Below are 19,687 nucleotides of genomic sequence, written 5' to 3'. Positions count from 1 at the left end.
CTTCATCTTAAACTCAGGCATCTGTTATCTAGTCTATCATTAATGGGTTCTGATCTATATATAGAATCTAGAGTTTTGAGGGTTGAAAGTTAACAGTCCCTTTGTGTCTGTGTATTATGCTTGGATATCTGTTCATTTTTCCACTGTCAGGGCAATTTATGTGTGAATCTTTTTTCACATCTGTTAACTTTTTCTACCTTGTTACCCCTCAGTTGTGTACATTGATTGCAAGCTAAATCCTCTGTTAAATCCTCCCCATCTATGCTTTGGTGTGTGCAGAAAATCAAACCTGGACTAACTCTTTCACTATTATTGCACCTTCTCCCATGTTTATTGACTCCAGCCCTTAATTAATGCTTTTATCATGAATGCTGATTTGGCCTGACCTTGAAGTCGGGTCTTGGTTAACCCTTCTACCATCATTGCCCCTTTGATACACGTTGTGAATTGTGGGCCTTTGTAATGAGGCCACTATTGATGCTTCTCTGGGTCTACCAGAGAAGTTAATATTTCTCTAAGTTAACATTGCCATCTTCAAAGCCTCTCTGGAAAGACTTCGTAACTAGGTCACAATTTTACCTTCAGTGCCCTTCTGGTTTGACCTAGAAGTAAGATTTTTAAAAAAGATTTTATTTATCTATTTGAGAGAGAGAGAGAGAGAGAGCGCAGAGGGGGAGAGGGAGAGGGTGAAGCAGACACCCTGCTGGGCTGAGAGCCCAGAGTGGGACTTGATCCCATGACCTTGAGATCATGACCTGAGCTGAAGGCAGACTCTTAACGGACTGAGCCACCCAGGTGCCCTAGAAGTAAGATTTTTGTTAGTTTTCTCCATCCAGGAACCTCGGTAGAGCTCTTGACTATTTCATCATCAGTACTCCTCTGTTTTGTAGATCTAGAATCCGAGCCTTTGTTAACTATTATCCCATTCTGGGCTGACCTCAAATCTAGACTTTTGTGAAGTTTTCTAAAACCAATGCCCCTTAGACTCTACTTTAAACCTCTGCCTCTCTTACTTCTTTCAGCTTTGATAGGGGCTGCAAAAGTCCACGTCTGCCCACTTTAAGAGACCCCGGGCAGAAAGTCTGGCCTGTGAGTGACAAGAGAGGGCGGGCCTTCTGTCTTCCAAGGAGCCAATAGGAGAGCAGGAGCGCCGTGAAGCTGGGGCTTGAGTGACAGACGGGTAGGGGGCTCGGCCCGCTGGAAGGAACAATAGGCAGGCTGGAGGGCCAGGTCTGACGCTAGGCTGCGAGCGGCGGGCCGGGAGTGGGAATGAGAGAATACGTTCTGTCCGAAGACTCTTCACTCTCACCAGAGGTTTTAGAAGTGAGGTTTCTGCAGAGCACTCTCCCAGGTGGTGCTTCTACCTTCCGGCCTTACCACTCCTTCCCCGCCCCCCCCCCCCGGGTCCCGGTTCCCACCGAACACCCCTACCCGCACCTCGCCACGCCTTTGCTCCGGCCAGGCCTCTGCCGATGACCGGGAACGCCCATTCACCCTCCCGGAACAGTCGCTACCCACCCGAGCCTCACACTGCTTTCGAAGCTCCAATTCCCAATACCCGGCCTCGGAAATGTCACGGGGGCTTCCCGGACTCTAAAACGCATATCTCTTCCGGCTGGAAGGGGAGCCTCGAGAAGCAGTGTGAGGCCCTGGCCAATTTCCTGGCCGGCGACAGAGTTCCTGGCGCAGACCGAATGACGCCATTTTTGTTACTGGTAGAGCTCGGCTTGGAGGCTGTTGCTGAGCCTGCGAAAGATAAGCTAATGCGTCATCCAGACCCGCCAAGGAGGGCTGGAGGGGAAAGGGAATTTCGGGCTATGTTGAGTCCGTTTGTGCAAGCAGGGAGCCAAGCTCGTCTTAGAGAAGGGGCTTTGGTGTTCTGAGAGGAGAGCCAGGGTGAGGGGCCCGGTTGAGTGATGCAGGTCTGTGTGGTCAGGGATGGGGACACATGGGTGGACTAATGAGGGGGTCCTTTGGACTGAATGATGTGGAGAGCAGTGATAAGGAAGGGAGTCTGTAGGACTGTGTGTGGGATATGCAATGAGGAGTTTATGGAAGTGAGTGATGGAGAGGTGGTCTGTGCAGTGACCAATGGTGTCTGTAAGGTGAAATGATGGGGTTTCTAGAAGTGAGAGAAAGGGGTTTGTGGGGTGAGTGAGTAGGGTCTGGGGTGAATGATGGAGAGTCTATGCAGTGAGCAATGGTGTCTGCAGGGTGAATGATAAGGTTTCAAGGGAGTGAGTGAAAGGGGTTTGTAGGGCGAGTGAATGGGGTCTGGGGTGAGTGATGGAGAGTTTGTTGGGTGAATGATGGGGTATCTGGGGTGAGCAATGGTGTGATCTTTAGGGTGAGTGATGAGGGTCCATGGGGACAGGAATGGGAATATGTAGTGTCAGTGTTGGGATTCTGTGGAGTCCATGATGGTAGGATCTTTGAGCTCGATAATACATCCACGAATAAACAAAAATCCCTGCCCTTGTGGTGTCAACATTCCAATGGAGACATTAGACATTGAGGCTTTACTTTGTATTTCCATGGTGACTACTTTTTCGTGTATGTATTGATCTTAGATCCTCTTTGTGAAGTACCTGTTCAGATATTTTGCTCATTTTTCTGTTGGATGTCTGCCTTTTCCTTATTGATTTGTAGGACTTGTTTTTATATAATCTGGTAACTACTCCTTTATCAGTGGTATGTGTTTTGCAAATATTTCCTTGATTTTTGGCTTCTCTTTTCCTTGTCGTGGCTTTGAATATTAAGGTTTTAGGTTAGTTTTGAACCATAAAGCACAATGTAAATTTAGAGTTTTGTTATTCTCAAGTTAAAAATCAGACAATGTCCTCTGTAATTTAGGACAAGAATTAATTTTTTAGGGCATTCAGAAATAGAGAGTTGCATCTCTGAAAACTTTGGTGCCATGACGGCTAGGGAGGAGTTCTCTGCTTTTTGTTTTCCCACCAACTCACCCTTTAGTCACTGACTGTGTGATCATGGATAAGTTAACCTGTGTGATCAAGGTTAAGTAACCTTTTTAGGCCTCAGTTTCCTCACTGTGAAATGAGGATAATAGCAGGGTCTATGCTTTGAGGCTTGGGGTGATAATTAAGTGAGTTAATACCTGATCATTATCTATTCACCATGGTTTTGTAGTACTGATCTTGTATGGATCTTCCATGAACTCAAGGTCAGTTCTACGCATGTGATACCCAAGAAAATACAATGAAAGAAATTAAATGCCAAGGAATAAGCTTTTGTCAGGTAGTGTTGAGCTTTGGAGGGCCACAAACCATTGTGATATCTTAGGGAACAAATATTTGTTGCTATTAAACAATTGGGAGTGTGATCTTGTGGTCTGCCTCTTCTTCATTTTGCAGCCATATTTCCATGCTATTAACTTTATTTCCATAATACTACTAAGCTTATTTCTATGGAAATTTTCAAACATTCAGCAAAATAGAGGGAATTATATAATAAACCCCCATTATCCCCATCACCCAGTCTCCACAATCATCACCTGATGGCCACTGTTGTTTCACCTAGACCAGGGGCTGGAGAACTATAGGCAGTGGGCCACATCTGGCCTGCTGCTGTTTTTATACAGCCGTAAGCTGAGAATGGTTTACACATTTTTTTAATGTTCGGAAAAAAATCGGAAGAAGAATATTTTGTGACATATGAAAATGATATAAAGTTCAAATTGTAGTGCTCATAAATGAGGTTTTTAAACAGTAGTATTTAAAAAATTTTTTTTTTGGAGAGAAAGAGTGCAATAGAGGGGAGGGACAGAGGGAGAGAGAGAATCTCAAGCAGGCCTCATGCTCTGTGCAGAGCCCGATGCAGGGCTTGATCTCACCACCCTGAGATCATGACCTGAGCTGAAATCAAGAGTCAGAGGCTTAACCGACTGAGCCACCCAGGTGCCCCATAAAGTGAGGTTTTATTGGAACACAGCCAATAAACAGAATTGGCTTATGTATTGTCTGTGGCTGCTTTCAACCCCTGAGTAGTTGCAACAGAGACCACAGGCTTCACAAATCTGAAATACTACCATCTGTCTCTTTACAGAGGAAGTTTGCCAGCCCTAATCTAGACCACCCATTTATTTCTCCCTCCCAGACTGTTTTTTCTTTGTTATTGATGACAAAAAATGCATGAATATTTTTTAAAGATTTTACTAATTTATTTGACAGAGAGAAAGCACAAGCAGGGGGAGGGGCAGGCAGAGGGAGAAGCAGACTCCCCGATGAGCAGGGACCCTGATGTGGGGCTCGATCCAAGGACCCTGGAAGGCAGACACTTAACTGACTGAGCCACCCAGGCGCCCCTAAAATGCACAAATATTAAATGTATAGCTGAGTGAATCTTTACATATGTAGTCCTTATTATTTTGAAACAAATCCCAGATGTATCATTTCATAATAAAGACTTCATCATGTACCTGTAAAAGATAAGTTCTTAAAGGTCAATACTGTTATTCAAGGTAAAATAATTAACAATAATAACTTCAGATCATCATTGGTTAAATTTCTTAATATCATCAAATATCTAGTCAGGGCTCAAACTTTAATGATTATCTCGAAGATATTTTTGTCTGTTCAAATTAAGATCCAGACAAGGTCCATACTTTACATTTAGTTGTTGTATCTCTTGAGCCTCTAATTATCTCTAGTGTTACTTTAAATGGTCACCTGCCTTTCTATCTCTTGGAGGTTCCATAAATTATTTTCTCAGTCCTCAGTGATTGTGCATTTTGGTTATTTTCAAAATTATGGTGTTCAAGACAAAGCTGTGATGAAAGTTCTGCACACATCCATGATTACCTTAGAACAAAGTTCTAGAAATGGAATTGCTGGTCAGATGATAAACACAAGCTGTCAATGAATTAACAAGCAACATGTTTTACATTCAGCCATTGAAGAGTGGTTAACCCAGCTTGGTCTCTGAAGACTCTTCTGTACCCCACCGCACCCCCAATTGCTTTCCAAAGAGAAACAGAAAATGACTGAGTCCCAGGTAAGTTGTTTGTTTCCCACTTGGTTTTCCTACAGTAAAATGAGAAAGGACAACACTTTGAAAATAAGAATTAGAGAAATTTAGAATAGGAGATCAAGATGCAGGTAAAGTTGCTGTTAAGATACATAGATGGGGACGCCTGAGTGGCTCAGTCATTAAGCGTCTGCCTTTGGCTCAGGGCATGATCCCAAGGTTCTGGGATCGAGCCCCGTGTGGGGCTCCCTGCTCAGCGGGAAGCTTGCTTCTCCCTCTCCCTCTGCTGTGTTCCCTCTCTCGCTGTGTCTCTCTCTGTCAAATAAATAAAATCTTAAAAAAAAAGATACATAGATGATCTGGCCTTACTTCATATAAACTGAGCTAAACATTTTACCTTCAAGCTTGCTGGCAGCCACAGTGAAAATGGCAAACAGGATACGTTAGATGGTTTGCAATCTCCATCAAGAGAAATCAGTTCGTCAGTCCAGCTCTTCAGCAAGTCAAGATTTCTGGGATTTTAGCTTAAGGAATTTTATTGTTGAGTTCTCCTAAAGGCCAGTAGTTTTCAGCTCAGTGTGGTATCATCAATAGTTGTTTCAAAGAGGCTACTTTTAGTTAAAATTTTCTGGCAGAGACTTGGAGGGTGGGTGGTTTCCTGGTTTTCCATGGCTCTTTTGCTGTCATCTCATAGTTTGTGGGATCACGCCCCAATTCAAGGCCAGTTCCTTCTCTGCTCTTCCATTATATATATATATATTTAAAGGTTTTATTTATTTATTAGAGAGAGAGAGTGCACAAGCAGGGGGAGTGGTAGGCAGAGGGAGAGGGAGAAGCAGGCTCCCTGCTGACAGGGAGCCGGATGTGGGACTTGATCCCAGGACCCCAGGATCATGACTTGAGCTGAAGGCGGATACTTGACCGACTGAGCCACCCAGGTGCCCGAATTTTATGTCTTTTTTTAAAAGATTTTATTTATTTGTTTGTTTGTTTATTTATTTCTGAGAAAGAGGGGGGGCAGAGGGAGAAGCAGGCTCCCCACTGAGCAGGCAGCCTGATGCGGGGCTCGATCCCAGGACCCCGGGATCATGACCTGAGCCAAACGCAGACGCTTCACTGACTGAGCCACCCAGGCACCCCTTATGTCTTTTTTTTTAAAACAGTTTTTTAAAAAGATTTTATCCATCCATTAGAGAGAGAGAAAACACGAGTGGGGGGAGGGGCAGAGGGAGAGGGAGAAGCAGACTCCCCGCTGAGCAGGGAGGCTGACGCAGGGCTCCATCCCAGGACTCCGGGATCACCACCCTAACTGAAGGCAGACACCTAACTGACTGAGCCACCCAGGTGCCCCCATTTTATGTCTTTTTATCCCCTCTTTGCAAGGGTAATTTATATATGGTGCAAAGAATGTAAATAATATTGCAAAGTAAAAATTAGAAAGAAAGGGAAATATCTCTGTAATCTAACTTCTGCCCTCTTCCCTGGCATAACTAGTATTAGGTAGTTTGGGGATGATCCTTCCAGATACATGTAACCCCTGTGCATATAGATATATATGTATAAATGTGTGTGAATGATTTTATTATTTTCATGTATTTTTCTTTACTACACACACTATGTCTTCTGTAACTGTAACTTTAAAAAGATGTATTGATAAAACATTTCCAATAAATATAGGTTTTATACATTGTATTATGGAAAATTTCAATTTTGAACATACACAGAAGTAGATTTTTGTGAGCCCCTTTGTACTTATCGCCTGGCTGCAAATATTATCAACTGGTGGCCAGCCTTGTTTTATCTATGGTCAATCTTCACCCACTCCTGTCATCTTCCTCATCATCACTATCATCGAGCCAGTCCTTTATTAATATTTTGTTGAGGATTTCTACTGCTCTGTTCCTGAGACATATTGGCCTGTAATTTTTCTTGTATTCCTGTTTATGTTTTGGCATCACAGTCAGGTTGGTTTTATTTAACAGCTTGGGAAGTATTCTCTGAAAGAGTTTGGGTAAGATTCGTATGATTTCCTTCTTAAATATTTGGAAGAGTTCGCCAGTGAAGTCATCAGGGTGTGGAGTTTTCTTTGTGGGTAGGTTTTTAATTATGAATTTGACTTATTGAAAAAATATAGTATCATTCAAATTTTCTATTTCTTTGTATGTTGGGTTTGTTAAGCTGTGATTTTCAAATAATTTGTCCGGTTTGTCTAAGTCAGGGGTCATCAAACCGTTTCTGTAGAGGGCCAGATAGAAATATTTCAGGCCTGTCGGCCATATGGTCTCTGTTGCAACTACCCAGCTCTGCTTTTGTAGGGTGAAAGCAGCTGTAGACAATATGCAAACCAATGAGCATGGCTGCGATCCAATGGAATTTTATTTATGGACACTGAAAGTTGAATTTCATGCAATTTTCACATGCCACAAAATATCCTCCTTTGACTTTTTTTCTTCAACCGTTTAAAAGTATAAAAACCATTCTTAGCTCGTGGGCCAGATTTGGCCTGCATGCCATACTCTGTTGTCCTATGATCTGCATTGTCAAATTTCTTGTCATAAAATTGTTCATAGCATCCTTTTATTATTCTGTTAATGTTTGTAGGATACCAGCCCCTTGTTGATGGGCTCTTTCATTTTATTTATTTATTTTTAATGTATTTTTTAATTTATTCTTTTTTAAGATTTTATTTATTTATTTGAGAGAGAGAGAGAGAGAGAGAGAGTGAGTGAGCACGAGCACAGAGGGAGAGGGAGAAGCAGACTCCCAGCTGAGCAGAGAGCTTGATGTGGGACTCGATCCCAGGACCCTGGGATCATGACCTGAGCTGAAGGCAGATGCTTAACTGATTGAGCCACCCAGGTGCCCCACTTATTGCTTTCTAGGAGCTTTTTGTATATGAGTGATATGAATTTTGAAGTACACATTACAAACTTTTTTTTTTTTTTGGCTATGTGTTGATTTGTCACTCAGCCTTGTTGGCTGTCTCCCCTCACTAGACTATGAGATGCTTGAGGGAAGATATTTTTTCCAGGTTTCTTTTTTGCTGGATCCCCAGTTCCTAGAACTATCCCTGGTGTTCAGTGGGGTCTCAGTAACAGCTTGCTGAATAGATGAATTTTTTTTTCACTTAACAGTATATCTTAGAGATCATTGCATATCAATCCTTGTTGCTTTTTATGGTTGTGTATGGATGGGGCGCCTGGGTGGCTCAGTCGTTAAGCATCTGCCTTCGGCTCAGGGCGTGATCCCAGAGTCCTGGGATCGAACCCCACATCAGGCTCCTCCGCTGGGAGCCTGCTTCTTCCTCTCCCACTCCCCCTGCCTGTGTTCCCTCTCTCACTGGCTGTCTCTCTCTCTCTGTCAAATAAATAAATAAAATCTTTAAAAAATAATAATAAAATGGTTGTGTATGGAATTCCCTTATGGGGATTGAAGCATAATTCCTCCAATCCCCCATGAGGTTGTCTTCGTTGTTTTGCTGTTATAAACAGTTCTGTAGTGAAATAACTTCACCCATGCTGTTTTGCTCACATATATGAGTATATGTGTTAAATAATTTCTAGAAGTGGAATTGCTGGTCAGATAATGTGTACATTTAAAATTTTGATGGATATTGTCAAGTTGATTGCCCTCAAAATATTTTGTACCAGTGTATACCCACAATTTGAGTGTGCCCTTTTTTTTATATCTTTGCCAACTTAGTGACTTAATCGAACTCTAATCTTTGATAATATGTAAGAAAAACATGCTGTTTTGTTTGGTTTTAATTTGCATTTCTCTTCATGTGAATGAAGTTGAACATGATTTTACAGGTTTAGAAGCCATTTGCATTTCCTTCTCTGTGAATTGATGGTCACGTCCTCTGATTATTTTTTAAAAGGTTAAGTTGTTGGTCTTTTTCTTCATGCTTTGTAGGAGCTCTGTAAACTGAGGAAATTGTGTCTTTGTCCGTCTTCTGTGTTGTGCATATATCTACTCCCCAGTTAGTTGTTCGTCCTTTGAGTTTGTTTGTGATGTATTTTGCTATGCAACCCATAAAGTAGTCAGATTTATCAGTGTTTTCCTTTGTGGCGTCTGGGTTTTGTAGCATGCCCAGTTAGAAGGGTTTTCTCCACTTTAAAATTATTTTTAAAATCTCTCCTGTCTTTATTTTATGACTTCTCTTATCTTTGTTTCAATTTTTATTGTCTCTCAAATATCTTTTTTGTGTAGAGTGTGGAATAAGGAGTCCATCTTTACGTTTTTTTCCTGATAGCTACCCAGTTTTGCATAATCTGTCTTTTGTGCACTTATTTATTTATAAATTTTATTTTTAAGTAATCTCTACACCTCACATGGGGCTCGAATTCACAACCCCGAGATCAAGAGTCACATGCTCTACCGACTGAGCCAGCCAGGTGCCCCTGCACTTACTTAAAATAGTCCTTTATTATATATTAAATTTCCTATTTTTATTTATATCTGGTTTTAGACTGTTTATTCTGTTCCAGTAACTATCCTTGCTAATGGCAGAATTTTACAAAGTTTTTCTCATTAAGTATACTGCACAAAACGCTCAGTAGGCATTCTACAGGTATTGCTGTGGTAAAAAAAGAATGAGCAGATTGTACAGGACTGTGCTGTTCTAGGAACTAGTGACATACGAGGATGTGGCTGTGGACTTCACCCAGGAAGAGTGGCAGCACCTGGACCCTGCTCAGAAGACCCTACACAGAGACGTGATGCTGGAGACCTACAGCCACCTGGTCTCTGTGGGTGAGGACACATTCTCTGTGTAATAATGAATCGAAACCTCCTCATCTTTCAGAGCCGTCAAGACCATGACCTTTATGATCTTCCGTGAATAGGGTCTTTTCTTTTATAGTTTGTGTGTTACATTCATATTTTTGTTCTATCTGGAATCTATTTTTGTGACTTAAGGATCCATCTTTCCTGGGAGGCCCCTGAGGCTGCTTCTTCTCCTCATGGATTTCTGAGCTGCCAAGGCTAAAACCATTGTAATTTTCCCTTAACAGGGTGTTCAGGTATAAAACCAGGTATAATCTTCAAGTTGGAACGTGAAGAGGACCCACGGATCATAAAGAGTGAATTGTCAACGTGGGTCCACTCAGGTAAGTGAGAATTGGGTAGATGGCTGAGAGGGCATTTTTTCTTCTTCTCGGACATCAATGGCCTCCTTTCTTCCTTAAAATTCATTAGGCCTTCTTTATAACATCCATCCTGCATCAGCACCTTCCTAGCACTTCTGTTTGTTGCTGTTTTCTTTTTGGTTTCTATTTGATTTTATTTTTAGTTTTTTGTTCTTCTTTCAGACAGGGAGAAAAGCCTTGACTCTCCCCAGCAGATCATTTCTGAAGAACTTTCATTTCAAAAGGAGATATTGGAAAAAGCCCCAAAGGGTAATTCATGGTACTCTCTCTTAAAAGTCTGGCATGTTGATGGTCAGATAGATAGGTATCAAGGAAACCAAGACAGACTTTTGAAGCAGGTCACAGTCATTAGCCATGAAACACTGGCCAAGGAGAAAGGCCCCAAATGTAATACATTTGGAAAAATATTTGGTGGGTGCACAGACCTTGATCCTTCAAGTAAAAAACTCTGTGATTTTGATTCCTATGAGAAGAGCTTGAAATATGATTTAGACTCACTGACATGCAGTAGGAGCTATGCAAGAAAGAACCCCATTGAGAAATTTGGATGTGGGACACCACCTAGCTATAGTGATTCCTTTTCTGTGCCTGAGAAAATTTATACTGGCATGAAACCCTGTGGATGTAGTCGATGTGAAAAAGGTCTCAATCATAAACAAGTCTGTGTTCAGTATAAGAAAGATCAAGCTGGTAAGAAACCCAGTGTTTGTAGTGAGTGTGGGAAAAGCTTTATTAAGAAGTCACAGCTTATTATACATCAAAGAATTCATACTGGAGAGAAACCGTATGTATGTGGAGATTGTGGAAAAGCCTTCAGTGAGAAATCACACCTCATTGTGCATCAGAGGATTCATACTGGGGAGAAACCTTATGAATGTACTGAGTGTGGGAGGGCCTTCTCCCAGAAGTCACCCTTCATCGTTCATCAGAGAGTCCACACTGGAGAGAAACCCTATGAATGTTTTGAGTGTCAAAAAGCCTTCTCTCAGAAGTCACATCTCATTATACATCAGCGAGTTCATGCTAGAGAGAAGCCCTTTGAATGCAGTGAATGTGGGAAAGCCTTCTGTGAGAAGTCTCACCTTTTTATACACCAGGTAACTCATACTGGGGAGAGACCCTATAAATGTACTGAATGTGAGAAAACCTTCCCTCGGAAAACACAACTCATCATCCATCGGAGAACACATACCGGAGAGAAACCCTATAGGTGTAGTGAATGTGGAAAAACCTTTTGCCAGCAGTCCCACCTCATAGGGCATCAAAGAATTCATACAGGAGAGAAACCTTACATATGTACCAACTGTGGAAAAGCCTTTTCCCAAAAGTCACACCTTACTGGACATCAAAGGCTTCATACTGGAGAGAAACCTTATACATGTACAGAATGTGGAAAAGCCTTCTCTCAGAAGTCACCTCTTATCATACACCAGAGAATTCATACAGGGGAGAAACCCTATGAGTGTAGTGACTGTGGCAAAACCTTCTCTCAGAAATCACCCCTCATCATTCATCAGAGAATTCATACAGGGGAGAAACCCTATGAGTGTACTGAGTGTGGAAGGGCCTTTTCCCTGAAGTCACATCTCATTATACATCAGAGAGCTCATGCTGGACAGAAACCATATGAATGTAGTGAATGTGGAAAGACCTTCTGTGAGAAGTCTCCACTAGCTGTACATCAAAAAACTCATACTAGGGAGAAGCCCTCCGAGGCTGCTGAATATGGGATGGCTTTTTCCTGGAAATCACAGATGATCACATATCAGAGGACACACGCAGGGGAGAAACCCTCCAAATGCAGTGACTGTGGGAAGGTGTTCTGCCAGCATATACGCCTTACTGGACATGAGAATCCACGTAGGAGAGAAACCTCATATATGTACTGACTGTGGGAAGGCCTTCCCAGAAGTCAGATCTCACTGTGCGTGAAAAAACTCACACTGAACAGAAATCCTATGGATGTGTTGGACATGAAAAAAAAAGTGGCACCTCCTTAACTATAGAACAGACTCATATGTCCCTAAGTATTTTTCTTTAACAATTTTATTTTATTTTATTTTTTTAAAGATTTTATTTATTTATTTGACAGAGATAGAGACAGCCAGCGAGAGAGGGAACACAAGCAGGGGGAGTGGGAGAGGAAGAAGCAGGCTCATAGCGGAGGAGCCTGATGTGGGTCTCAATCCCAGAACGCCGGGATCACGCCCTGAGCCGAAGGCAGACGCTTAACCGCTGTGCCACCCAGGCGCCCCTCTTTAACAATTTTATTTATTTATTTATTGGGGGGAGGATAGGAGAGGGAGAAGGACAAGCAAGACTCCATGCTGAGCTCAGAGCCCAACGTGGGGCTCGATCTCAGGACCCTGAGATCATGACCTGAGCTGAAATCAACTGAGCCACCCAGCCACCCCAGTTCCCAAGTATTTCTGAATAGCCCTCCACAGAATGATCTGGTCAGGCTCTCAGAATATTTTCAACACTGTCAATACAGAATGCGTTTGTTCACCCTCAAAGTATCCCATTCCCTCCCCCCCCCCCCGCCACAGAATAAACGTGTCTGGAACAGTTAGCACTGGTTTGGTGTTATTTGGTCCTTGAAGGTATTGTGGAACTTTCCTTGAATTTATTTGGGTATGGTGCATTATTTGAAGGCAATCTCATTGTCATCTTTCTGTATTTCTTTCATATTTTCTCTCTGTAGATTATATATGTATTTATGTTGGTATATCAATATATAGATACAGATATATGAATCCCTGTAATTTTCATAAAAATCATCCATTTCCTCAAGGTGCTTAAAATATTTATGAAATTAAAAAAATATATATTTGTGAAATTTTGATCAAAGGGATCTCATATGATTCATTTAATTTTCTCTAAGTATGTAGTTATTTCTCCACTATCATTTCTCATAGAGTATATTTGTGATTTTTTTCCTCAGTTAGGTAAACTAATACTAATATTTTACTTATCTTATGGCCCCCACCAAAGACTAATTCTTGCATTTATATAATTTTTCTATTTTCCGATTCATTCATTTGTACTTTTTATTTCATTAAAGTCCTTCCATTTTCTTTTCTATTTTTTCTAACTTCTGTAGTTGAATGTGTAAGCCAACTAATCTCATTCTTTCTGGTCTGTTTATAGATGTATTTTGGGCTGTCTACTAATCTGAAAACCACTTTAGCCATTTGTGATTCAATCTGAGAGTTTTCTGGTTTTTGGTAGGTAAGTCCTACTGTATAACCCAATTTTGTTTGTGGGTATAACAGATCTATTTAGTCTTTGGTCTCCCAGCATATTTCCTGTTGTGCATCCTGTTTTCATTGCTTTTATGTCTTTTAATCTTTCATCATGTGTTCTAATTTCTTTTGTACTGTTTTGGATGTGTTATTTGTGTTCCAGAGCATAGCAAGGGGAGGGACACTTCCAAAAGGTTTTCAGGAAGCTAGCAGAATTATGGTATCCATAATCTTGGTAACCCATAATAGCTGGGAGATGAGATTTGAGGCTGCGTGGAAGCGTGATGGCAAACTTTTGATCGTAAATGTTCAGAGGACTTTTTTACCTTTCTGCTTAATGCCATGATTTAAGGTATAAAATTTCTCTTCTAGTCCTTTGGGCAGAGATGGTTTTATTTTTAGCTCGTTCTTTCACAGAGAGTAAAGCCTTTTGTTTCCAAATTTATGTCAGCAGTCTTTGCCCACCTTGAGCAGGACATGTTCTTGAAAACTGTAGTGTGAGTAACTTTGGTTTGGTGATTGCTCTTGAAGTGAAGGATACGCAATAGAGAAATGTCTGTTTGCTGTGGTGTGGCCAAGCTTCTGGGGTCTGGTCTCTTGTGGAGCCAGTGACTCGCAGCAAGGCACAGCAGGAATGGGGAATTTCCTAAAAATGTCCCAGAGTGTGGATGGACATTATTACTTCATGTTCAACGAGTCTTTATTGAGCATAGCAGGCACTATTCTAAGGATTCGGCAACAAACAAAGCAGACAAAAATGTCCCTGTCTTCATGGAGAGATGGACAATAAAAAAGTTCTATATATTATATTAAAATACATTTATATAATATATATCATAGAAGTATATTTTTAATATAGTAAAAAATAAAATAAAAAATGTAATACAACATAGGTAATATTTAAGAGTATCTTAAAATATGTATCTCAAACAGAAACTGATCCCAAATAATGATCTAAGATACAAGAATAATGAGGAAAAAAAAGTGATAAAGATATGGGTAAATTTAAATGAACACTAACTACAAAAACCCCGTAATGATAAATCATGGGTATAAGAACAAGACAGAAATAAAATGTGCATGGGACACTTAGTAGGAAATATATTGACTAAATTTAGACTTTAGTAAATTAAAATGCATGCTTAAATTTCTACGGTAACCACTAAAATAGTAGAAAGAGTGTACAACTTCCAAATTAATACAGTAAAGAAATGGATGGTGCATTGTTTTCCTCTTGCTGTTGTAACAAATTACCAGAAACTTTGCAGCTTAAAACAACTTAGATTTATCTTGTAGTAGGTCGTAAGTCTAACACAAGTCTCACTGGGCTAAATCAAAGTGTTGACAAGGCTACATGTATTTCTAAGCTTTCAGAGAGAATTCATTTACTTTCCTTTTCCAGCTTTGGGAGGCTGTCTGAATTCTTTGGCTCATGACCTCCTTCCTCCCATCTTCAAAGCCAGCAGTGTTAACAGCTCTCTTACTCTTCCTACATTGTCACATCTCTCTCTGACCATGGCGGGGGGGGGGGGGGTTCCACTTCTAAGCACTTATGTAATTAGATTAGGCGCACCTTGCTAATCCAGGATAACTTCCCCATCTCAAGGTCCTTCACCTTAATCATATCTGCAAAGACCCTTATTCCATGTAAGGTAACCTATTCACAGGTTCTGAGCATTAGGGCATGGGCATTTTTGGTGGTCATTATCCTGCTTATCACAGGTGGGTTAAAAAAAAAATTGACCCAAAAGAAGGCAAGAAGGGAGGCAAAAAAAAAAAAAAAAAAAAGGAAAAATAATGTTACAAATAAAAAGCACTGAGTGGCTCAGTCGGTTAAGGTCATGATCCCAGGGTCCTGGGATCGAGTCCTGAGTTGGGCTTCTCGCTCAGCAGGGAGACTGCTTCTCCCTCTGCCTGCCGCTCTCCCTGCTTGTGCATGTGCGCTCTCTCTCTCTGACAAATAAATAAATACCATCTTTTTTTTAAAAAACCACAAAATAAGGTAGTAGAAATAAATACAAATATATCACCAGTCATAATAAATACGAATGAACTGTACCCTCCAGTTTTTTTTTGTTTTTGTTTTGTTTCTTTTTTAAAGATATATATTTATTTATTTGATGGAGAGAGAGACAGCCAGCGAGAGAGGGAACACAAGCAGGGGGAGTGGGAGAGGAAGAAGCAGGCTCCCAGTGGAGGAGCCTGATGAGGGGCTTGATCCCAGAACGCCGGGATCACGCCCTGAGCCGAAGGCAGACGCTTAACGACTGAGCCACCCAGGCCCCCCTGTACCCTCCAGTTAAAAAAGAAAATTGTCAGATTGTATGACATAAAATCTGGCTATATGCCATTTTAAGAGACATACTTAAAGTCTAAAGACACTGTCAGGTATTTTCAGAACAACATTGCACAATAGCACTTACTCTTCCTGGGCTTCTCATACGGTTGAGTTGGCATAAATATTGTTTCCCTGACATGTTTCTACAGAACAGGTAGGCTTTGAGTTGAGAGAGAGATAGTATATGATAATAAGTATCCATTTGTCCCTGTTTTACCAGAGTTATTTTTTTGAATCAAGAATAGCTGTTGAATTTTATCAAATTACCTTCTCATCGTCCATGGAGATGATCATATGACTATTCATTTTGATCCATTATATAATAAATTATATTAACAAATATCCTTGTATTGAACCCTTCTTGCATTAGTGGAATAAACTTCATTTGTTCATGCTATGAACCAGCGTGTGGCAAACAAAATTTTGCTGGTGTTTTAATTAGTTGTTTTGCGTTGATATTTGCAAAAAAGCCTGATCTATAGTTGGCTTTTTTTTGTCCATATTTTTCTGATTTGTGTGTTACAATTATGTTGGCTCCCCACAAACCCTTTAGAAGTGTCCCTCCCTTTGTTATAGAAGAAACATGCCCAGAAGGAAACCAGGACCACATGACAAAAGATTAAAAGACAAAAGCAATGAAAACAGCATGAACAATAGGAAATAGACTGGGAGACTTAAGACCAAATAGATCTGTCATGTGTGCAGACAAAATCAGGGTCTGAAAGACCAAATATATTCAGTTTGAAATACAAAGCAAAATCCAAAATATAAGGGACAATTGGAAAGATTAGAAATAGAAGGACAAATTTAAAATCATACCTGACAATTGCAAACAAAAGGAAGTGAGAAGAGAATCTTAACAACTGAAAATGTTTTTAGGACAATAAGCAACAAATGAGGAAATATAGACAGTTTCTAAAAAAGATTTTATTTTTAAGTAACCTCTGTACCCAATGTGGGGCTTGAACCCAGAGATCAAGAGTCACCTGCTCTACCGACTGAGCCAGCCAGGCACCCCAATAGTTTTTTTTTTAAAGATTTTATTTATTTATTTATTTGGCAGAAGAAAGAGAGAGAGCACAAGCAGAGGGAGTGGCAGGCAGAGGGAGAAGCAGGCTCCCTGCTGAGCGAGGAGCCCGATGTGGGACTCAATCCCAGGACCCTGGGATCATGACCTGAGCCAAAGGCAGATGCTCAACCGACTGAGCCACCCAGGGGTTCCCCTCAATAGTTTTTAATTATAAAATTTGGAATTGTGGAATTTAAAATGGAGACCTAAGTAGAACCAGGTATATGTGCCCCAAATAGCACAGCATCAACATTTTTTTTACAGATTTTATTTATTTATTTGTCAGAGAGAGAGAGAGCACAAGCATAAGCAGGGGGAATGGCAGAGGGAGAAGCAGGCTTCCCGCTGAGCAGGGAGTCTGATTCAGGACTCCATCCCAGGACCCTGGGATCATGACCTGAGCTGAAGGCAGACGCTTCACCGACTGAGCCACCCAGGCGTCCCTCAACATTTATAATAAAACAAAAACTATGGGGCGCCTGGGTGACTCAGTCGGTGAAGCGTCTGCCTTCGGCTCAGGTCATGATCCCAGGGTCCTGGGATTGAGTCCCACGTAGGGCTCCCTGCTCAGTGAAGAGTCTGATTCTCCCTCTGCCTCTACCCCTCCCCCTGCTCGTGTGCTCCCTCTCTCTCTCAAATAAATAAATAAAATCCTTTTTTAAAAAAATTCCATATGTAACAGAAAGGTAAACACTAAAAAACCCCCCAGAAACCATAAAAGTAATCAAAGAAGAAACAGTTTGTTATGGGAAAAACATAAAGATCTTGGCACTGACAGTTCTGAGGGACAGAGAAAAGGATTAGGTTAATTAAATTGCAGAGTGTTATTAGCCATTCTTACCCGCAGAGACCAGGTGGTTGTAAGTCTACAGCTTCACTGTCGTATTCAGGGTCCTCTGAACAAGGCCCATATTCTTTTTTTTTTTTTTTTTAAGCAGAAAAGGGTTTAATTTGCAGTGCAGTGTCTGGATCACCGAACCAATGGAAGTTTGGAGAATCAGGGTCGGAAGAGAAAGAAGAACTAAGAAATAAGGCATTGAGAAGATCACACCCTGAGAATAGTCTTCTTCTTCTTCTTTTTTGCTTTTTATTTATTAAATAACAATCTTATAACAGCATTAAATTCAAATTTAAAAAGAGAAAAAAATTCATAATTTCTCCATGGGAGAGTTGCCTTTCTTAATTTTTGTATGTTTTTCACTACTCTTTTATTATTAAGTTGATGTGCTTTAGAAATGATAACCCTTTTTTAAGCTTCTTTTTTCTCTTTTTAAATTTAAATTCAATTAATTAACATACACTGTATTATTCGTTTCAGGGGTACAGGTCTGCGATTCATCAGCTTATATACCCAGTGCTCATTACAACTCATACCCTCCCCAATGTCCATCACCCAGTTACCCCATCCCTCCCACCCCCTTCCCCTCCAGCAACCCTCAGTTTGTTTCCTATGAGTAAGAGTCTCTTATGGTTTGTCTCCCTCTCTGGTTTTGTCTTGTTTCATTTTTTCTTCTCTTCCTCTATGATTCTCTGCCTTGTTTCTTAAATTCCACATATCAGTGAGATCATATGATAATTGTCTTTCTCTGATTGACTTATTTCCCTTAGCCGAATACCCTTTAGTTCCATCCATGTCATTGCAAATAACAAGATTTCATTTTTTGATGGCTGAGTAATATTCCATCATATATATATATATATATATATATATATATATATATATATATATCACATCTTCTTTATCCATTCATCTGTCAATGGACATCTGGGCTCTTTCCACAGTTTGGCTATTGTGGACATTGCTGCTGTAAACATTGGGGTGCAGGTGCCCCTTCGGATCACTACATTTGTATATTTGGGGTAAATACACAGTAGTGCAATTGCTGGGTGGTAGGGTAGCTCTATTTTTAACTTCTTGAGGAACCTCCATACTGTTCTCCAGAGTGGCTGCACCAGCTTGAATTCCCATGAGCAGTGTAGGAGGGCTCCCCTTTCTCAAGGCCATATTCTGCCACTCCTCCTGGGAGAAGTCCAGACTCATGTCCTTAAAGATTACTGATCCCTGTTCAGCACATACCTGTTCAGCCTGAAGTGATCATTCTCATCATTTTTACCACATTAAAATGGGTAGTATGTTTATGTACCTTATAAGAGAAATAATGTAAAATCCTGCCATCAGTAGAATAGCAATTGAAAAAAAAATGGAGTCCAAAAAGGGACCGAACTACAAATGGGAATTGAATAATATGATGTAAGTGGTATCCTACATCCACGGAGGAAAGATAGATTATTTAAAACCAAGTAGCCATGAGAGAAAAAAAATCTAGTCAGACTTTCACCTCATGCCTTACAAAAAAAATAATTCCATATGTGACAAAAATTTAAACCTAAAGTATTGAAACCATAAAACACAGAAAGAGGGGCACCCAGGTGGCTCAGTCGTTAAGTGTCTGCCTTCGGCTCAGGGCATGATCCCGGCGTTCTGGGATCGAGCCCCACATCGGGCTCCTCTGCTGGGAGCCTGCTTCTTCCTCTCCCACTCCCGCTGCTTGTGTTCCCTCTCTCACTGACTGTCTCTCTCTGTCAAATAAATAAGTGAAATCTTAAAAAATAAATAAATAAAACACAGAAATAAATACAAGAGAATCAAGAGATTTTTTTTGTTGATAATTTCTTAGTGGAATAGTCCTTACAAAGTATTATATAAAACCTAGGTAGTATAAAAGAAAAGGTTGGTAAGTTTTTCTCTATAAACATGTTTTTCTTCAAATTATGTCAAACTCTACCATAAACAAAGCAAATAGCAAGATAGAACATATAGTAGTTATTTTTTGTTACAGAAAATACAGAATGTCATGAGCAACACGCTCACTTTACACAAAGCTACATACAGACAGTT

At 40.6% G+C, this 19,687-nt stretch overlaps 1 protein-coding gene across 1 annotated transcript; it reads left to right on the top strand.

The window, feature by feature from the left end:
* Nucleotides 1–1,152: 1,152 nt before the first annotated feature.
* Nucleotides 1,153–12,705, top strand: ZNF630 (zinc finger protein 630). The gene is made up of 5 exons (XM_026513477.4): nucleotides 1,153–1,351; nucleotides 4,910–5,013; nucleotides 9,615–9,741; nucleotides 10,002–10,097; nucleotides 10,299–12,705. Exons 2-5 carry the CDS (start codon nucleotides 4,999–5,001, stop codon nucleotides 12,023–12,025), a joined length of 1,965 nt encoding a protein of 654 aa, XP_026369262.2. The 5' UTR covers nucleotides 1,153–1,351; nucleotides 4,910–4,998; the 3' UTR covers nucleotides 12,026–12,705.
* The last annotated feature ends 6,982 nt before the right edge of the window (nucleotides 12,706–19,687 follow it).

The sequence above is a fragment of the Ursus arctos genome, chromosome X, assembly GCF_023065955.2.
Source record: "Ursus arctos isolate Adak ecotype North America chromosome X, UrsArc2.0, whole genome shotgun sequence".
Taxonomy (NCBI): domain Eukaryota; kingdom Metazoa; phylum Chordata; class Mammalia; order Carnivora; family Ursidae; genus Ursus; species Ursus arctos.
Note: the sequence above shows the minus strand (reverse complement) of the source record. Positions and strands in the feature narration are given on the sequence as shown.